The 6,267-nt window shown below is 39.9% G+C and overlaps 1 protein-coding gene across 1 annotated transcript; it reads left to right on the top strand.

Moving 5' to 3' along the window:
• Positions 1 to 1,377: 1,377 nt before the first annotated feature.
• LOC103522810 lies at positions 1,378 to 4,309 on the top strand. The gene is made up of 5 exons (XM_008487930.2): positions 1,378 to 1,587; positions 2,195 to 2,345; positions 2,654 to 2,979; positions 3,649 to 3,933; positions 4,020 to 4,309. The coding sequence occupies exons 1-5, from the start codon at positions 1,440 to 1,442 to the stop codon at positions 4,307 to 4,309; spliced, it is 1,200 nt and encodes a 399-aa protein (XP_008486152.1). The 5' UTR covers positions 1,378 to 1,439.
• The last annotated feature ends 1,958 nt before the right edge of the window (positions 4,310 to 6,267 follow it).

Below are 6,267 nucleotides of genomic sequence, written 5' to 3'. Positions count from 1 at the left end.
CTTTTCCACAAGTTTGGCCATGCCTCGGGATGAACTAGCGGGATTCCGGAGCGAAGCGACGGAATTCAGCTATATTAGTATATGTACTTTTTTTTTTTTAAGAGGTTTGACAGAGGGAACTGTAACTGCTATGGTCTTATCGTCCCGAAATCGAAGAGAGAAGGAAATAGCGTATAATATGTACCTATTTTTAGCTACAAAAAAAATATATAGGCTCCTATCCTGTCTTCCTTCTCTCTTCGATTTCGGGACGATGGGACCATAGCAGTTACAGTTCCCTCTGTCAAACCTCTTAAAAAAAAAAAAACAAACAAACAAACAATTAGGACTGGTGTACGAACTGCCTTAGTTCATCACCCTTCTCGCCTGGTTTAAACAATAGGCCTAGTTCCTCAAGCTCTACAAACTCTTTACTAGTACCAAAACTAAAGTAGGTACCTACTACCTACTACCAACTCTTCCTTTCTTCTCTTGAGTGTGCCAATGCACTTTTTGGGTACTTTTACATCAGAATAGGACTCTATCTCGAAAAAAATTGTCATTTGGTTGAGCCCCATTCAATCTGTGGCTGGCTTAACGTTAAAGAAGTTATTCGTAGCATTCAAGATACCCAACGACACCCACACACGGTCAGTACCTAGTTTTTTTTTTTTTTTTTGTTTTTTTTTTTTTTTTTTTTTTTTTTTTTTTTTTTTTTTTTTTTTAAGAGGTTTGACAGAGGGAACTTTAACTGCTATGGTCTTATCGTCCCGAAATCGAGGAGAGAAGGAAGACAGGATAGGAGAAAGCCAGCCGTTCCGAGAACGAACATTATCCCATCAGGATAAAATCCGCCCCGGGCGGGAATCGAACCCGCGGCCTAGCGCTTACAAGGCAGACGCACTACCAACTAAGCTAACTAGGCTGGCAGGACCTAGTTTTCTAGTCTCGTAAATGTTTTTCAGGTAGTTAAGTGGTTATTTCGCTGGGAAGGACGTGAGTGAAAAAGGCAAATAAGGTCCCATTCTGATCCTTGAATAAAGCGCAAGTTAAAATTTCTTCGGACAAAAACCGCGTGTTTCGTAACGTCCTGAACTTTGGAAACCGGACATCAAAATTTTGTGCTCTTGCTCGTGGTTTTAACAGAAACTTTTTGTCGATTGAATCGAACCCGCGGCCTAGCGCTTACAAGGCAGACGCACTACCAACTAAGCTAACTAGGCTGGCAGGGTCATGAAATCAAGTCAATAGGACAGTGGCCATTTTAAGATCCCATTTTAAATCTTTCTCGTTGTTAATAAAATCCGCCCCGGGCGGGAATCGAACCCGCGGCCTAGCGCTTACAAGGCAGACGCACTACCAACTAAGCTAACTAGGCTGGTAGGGTCATGAAATCAAGTCAATATGACAGTGGCCATTTTAAGATCCCATTTTAAATCTTTCTCGTTGTTAAATGGAGAATGCATCGAATTCAGCGACTACTCTATTTGGATTACAAAAGTATCAAGGATATAATACTTCTGGAGAGTGCGTTTGCAGAGACGAACAAGTGTGGACTTGGTGTTCAGCAAGTGTATTTGGCGCTGTCCTCACATAACCTGTTTATAGGTAAGTTGGTGTAAAAGTGATTTCAAGTTATTGAACGAAGAAAGTGAGTTTCAAGTTTTGACTACCTACTGATTTTTTAGTTTGTCTTTTTTTTTTTCTTTTTTTTTTACCATAATTCTCGAACGGTTTGTCCGATTTTTTCAGTTTGTTTTTTTTTACCATAATTCTCGAACGGTTTGTCCGATTTGGAGGAAATTTAACACTCAAAGGATATTTTTGTTCATTAAATTTTTTTGGCCTCTCTTTTTCTGCGTAAATTCTACAGTTGACCGACTATTTTTTCCCCCTTTTTTCATTTAAGCAAGGTTTTTATTTTATAAAATTTTCACCTATTTTGTACCAAATACATAAGACCTTGTTTACACTGCGGGAGTAAAGGGACTTTTCAGTCTCATTCAGGGGTATATTCTAAACAGGTTATAGATATTCTATTCTAGTGTATTGTATCGTTGATTTTGTTTGTTTTTGGAAAGCTCATACTCCTAGTTTCAAGCGCAATGTGCAATATCCACAATGCACTGTTATACAAGAAGAGTTAACCCATAAGGTTACAATTTACATGAGATTATTGGGAGTGCTAATACAAATCAATTTAACCCTTTCATAGCTACTGATGACGTGGGGAGAGCATGTGCAGGCACCCCTAGCGGCATTAACAAGTACTACACAAGTGACTCTATGGATCCTGCTATTGAAAGCTTGAGACTTGTATCTATGTTTCCACTGGATTGTGTGCGGTTGACTGTTTATAAAGAAAGGTAAGATCAAGAGCTCATCCAGTCTTATTTGAGGAAGCACAAGAGCGATTTCCAGAGACTTTTTAGAGAATACATACGTCGTTAGATAGGCATATATCTAAACGTATTTTAACAGCTGGCCAGCTGGGGAAACAAATTTAGCTTTTCTCCAATTACCTACTTACACAGCAAAATCGTTTTTTTTTTTTTTCGGTCGAGTAGCTAAGGATTCTAAGGAATAGCTCATTGCTCATTCTCGAATGAATCTTAATCCTAAATCAAAGATCTTACCTTACATCACCAATATCATCACACCCTCCTCTCTCCAGAACCCGCAACACCCTCAAGCTTCATCTGAGTTCCGACAGGGCGCGCTATTTTGAACTAGGGGGCTGTGGTTTCCATGGTTACCGGGCAGTACATTGGACGCTATGGCAGGAGCGTATCAAATCCATGACGTCACTAGATAGCGCCCTATCCTGCCGCTCTGAGACCAGTGTGGGTACCAGCGTCACCAAAAGTACGACCCCCCTGTATATTATGTCAACGAGGCGAGCGGGTAGAACTTTGGGTGCATCCTGTAGTCAGGAAGTGTTGTGTGACTCGGGACATGTACATTATCTGAATAGTGTGGAGAGATATTATAACAACTCTGGTTAGTAAGTTGAAATTACGGAATAGACACCATTACCTGCCTTGGTGACGTAGTGGTCAAGGAACTCGCCTGGTAAACAGGAGGATGGGGGGTCCAATCTGAGTCAAGGCATGAAATATTTTCCTCCTTTTCTTTAAGAATTTAACCACATAATAAAGGTGTTTGGCAATCTTTCAACACGATGATAGTTTAAACGGCATCGGTAGGATTATACTCGGGACATGTACATTATTTGAATAGTGTGGAGAGATATTATAACAACTCTGGTTAGTAAGTTGAAATTACGGAATAGACACCATTGCCTGCCTTGGTGACGTAGTGGTCAAGGAACTCGCCTGGTAAACAGGAGGATGGGGGGTCCAATCTGAGTCAAGGCATGAAATATTTTCCTACTTTTCTTTAAGAATTTAACCACATAGAAGGTGTTTGGCAATCTTTCAACACGATGATAGTTTAAACGGCATCGGTAGGATTAGCTCGCCTGGTAAACAGGAGGATGGGGGGTCCAATCTGAGTCAAGGCATGAAATATTTTCCTACTTTTCTTTAAGAATTTAACCACATAATGAAGGTGTTTGGCAATCTTTCAACACGATGATAGTTTAAACGGCATCTGTAGGATTAGAAAGGACTTGAATAACTAACACTAGGTAGGTATATTTCTTTTCAGAATTCTACAGACTAGTGGAAGACGCTGTATCTGTTTGGGAGAACGCATCAAACTCGCGCGGTAGAAAACACACGCCACGTACCAGGAAATGTTTGCCTCACGCTCACTTTTCGTACGGGTGGGGCGTGCACGTCAAGCGCCAAGAGAAACATCTCCTGTTTGTAAGGAAACACAAGTCATTGCTTGCCCTGGATAGGGTAGATGAGGAGTTTCAGCTTCCCCTCCCTAAGCAACAGATTGCAGGGAATATTTCACAGCTCAACCTCTCCCATTCGATGGGAGGAAGTGAGATGAGGAGTTTCAGCTTCCCCTCCCTAAGCAACAGATTGCAGGGAATATTTCACAGCTCAACCTCTCCCATTCGATGGGAGGAAGTACACCACGTCCTCTGTTCTGGATAGCACAACGCTCACATCGGACAAGTGACTACATGGACCATCGGGTCAATGACCTGCAAGCTATTTATCATGAGGCTCTACGACTGAGAGCTATCGGCCGCTCTACCAATGAAAAACCAGAGAAGAAACCCAAGCATACCGCACCGACCCCGGGGTTATGGAAGAAATTCAAAAACATGACCATCTCCAAAACCAAACTAACACCCAGTCCTTGTGGAGACACAAACACGAACAAACCTCCTGAGGAAATGAAACTCAAATGATGGGTTTATTAGTATTTAAAATTGTGAAATTTGGATACAGAAGAGACTTCGTGTTATTTTGTTTAAAAGTAAAGGGTTTCAAAAGTTAGGTTACTACTCTCCCTTTCGCACAGTACGTAATTTACACAAGTAGGCACTAATACACCAAAAGGTACCGACAATTTTTTTTATGGAGAGAGAAAAGACTTACCAACAGTGAGTTTTATGAAGAAGCGGAGCAGCGATTGTATTTGCTATTCCATCAATCAGTGACAGTCGGAGATAACTGGATATCTGTGACAACTAATTAGTTAAAATTGTATGATCAAAAGTTTTGTCTGACATTTTAACAATTGAACTTTCATCTTAGCTACCCTGTACGTGTAATTAAGTACAAAGTATCTATATAGCCAAATCTACGGTGGGAGTCTGGGAGTATATTTTGCCAATCATTACTTCATGTGTATGCATATGACATGTGATGCAAGCTAGTAATCATCATCAAACTGAAATGTTGGCTGTAATGCTATAAGTGTTAATAGACGGGTTTGAGGTGCAAGAACATTTGACAGCTACATACAAAATTTCAAGTCTCTAGCTCTTACCGTTCTCGAGATATTTTGTTTACAGACAGACAGATTGGCTGTAATGCTATAAGTGTTAATAGACGGGTTTGAGGTGCAAGAGTGTGCTTCGTACAAGGCATCACATTGATTCTCATGTTTTTTTAACTTACTACGCCAAAGTTAATGTTAATTTCGTTAATTAAAATTTACATTTCTAATTAAATCCAAAATCAAAATCAATGTCCAATTTCATCAATTGACATAAAAAAAGAGAGAAATGTTTTTTTTCCTCGTCTATCCCAGCTTCGCATCTTTCAAAACGTGTTTTGGCACTAAAATCTGACCATCGAAAATTTGACCCGATTACATTACTTTCCATCCTATAGGATAAGGAAAGTAAAAAGAGAGAAATGTTTTTTTTCCTCGTCTATCCCAGCTTCGCATCTTCATCCGTCAGGGTAGGCAATGTCAAATGTGATAGTAGTCGGTAATTCGGTATTGTGTCTTCTCAGCCCTCATTTTGATTGGATACTTATATCTCCTTATCTAAAGATCTGGAATTGCTTGAGGACCCTCCTAATCCTCAATCATCGCAGCCCGATTTTCGTATATGCGGCACAATTTACGCTCATGTAGAAACTATCGTGTTCCATTATTTCTGGCTTATCTAAATGCAGTTGGGGTAATGAACCAAAGATAGGACCTATGGCTATAATATACATAAGGTAATGAACCAAATATAGGACCTACCTGTGTGTGCAGGAGAAGCATACTTGAGGGCGCAGAGAAGGGGGACGTTGAGCTCAGAGGAGACCTGCTACTGAGTGCTTCGTCTCTCTCCGCTGAAACAGATTAGAAACATCCAATGCAACACGTTAGAAAAGAAAAACAATTGCTTGAAAAAATAAGTTGGTGCAACACATTAAACATGGAGTGCGAAGTCTGACAACTACTGAGAAAGGGAAAGATGCGAAAGCATTTTTTTATGATATTATCTCAGACGTTCGTCTCTCTCCGCTGAAACAGATTAGAAACATCCAATGCAACACGTTAGAAAAGAAAAACAATTGCTTGAAAAAATAAGTTGGTGCTAAACATGGAGTGCGAAGTCTGACAACTACTGAGAAAGGGAAAGGTGCGAAAGCATTTTTTTTATGATATTATCTCAGACCGGACACCGGAAACTCACTAACTTTTAAGCTCTCAATACTAACCTATAAACAAGAACATTCAAAGCATTGTGAAGTTTTCAACCATCATTAGGAAACCCCCATCATGTTTATGGGTAAAAAACGAGAGACACAAGTATTTTGTATTATAAGTTCACAGATTGATCAAGTCATGTACTTTTTTTTCACCAATGTTCAAAGCTCCATATAACATGTATAGTTTGGAACCGGTTTTCTATTCTAA

This window comes from Diaphorina citri, unplaced genomic scaffold (genome assembly GCF_000475195.1).
Source record: "Diaphorina citri unplaced genomic scaffold, Diaci psyllid genome assembly version 1.1 scaffold4, whole genome shotgun sequence".
NCBI lineage: Eukaryota > Metazoa > Arthropoda > Insecta > Hemiptera > Psyllidae > Diaphorina > Diaphorina citri.
Note: the sequence above shows the minus strand (reverse complement) of the source record. Positions and strands in the feature narration are given on the sequence as shown.

Excerpts from the sequence above, each read along its gene's own strand:
- LOC103522810 (XM_008487930.2), top strand. The coding sequence starts at position 1,440 with ATGCATCGAATTCAGCGACTACTCTATTTGGATTACAAAAGTATCAAG. Across the intron at positions 1,588-2,194 it reads CTCACATAACCTGTTTATAG|CTACTGATGACGTGGGGAGA; the intron begins GTAAGTTGGTGT and ends ACCCTTTCATAG. Across the intron at positions 2,346-2,653 it reads TTGACTGTTTATAAAGAAAG|AACCCGCAACACCCTCAAGC; the intron begins GTAAGATCAAGA and ends TCCTCTCTCCAG.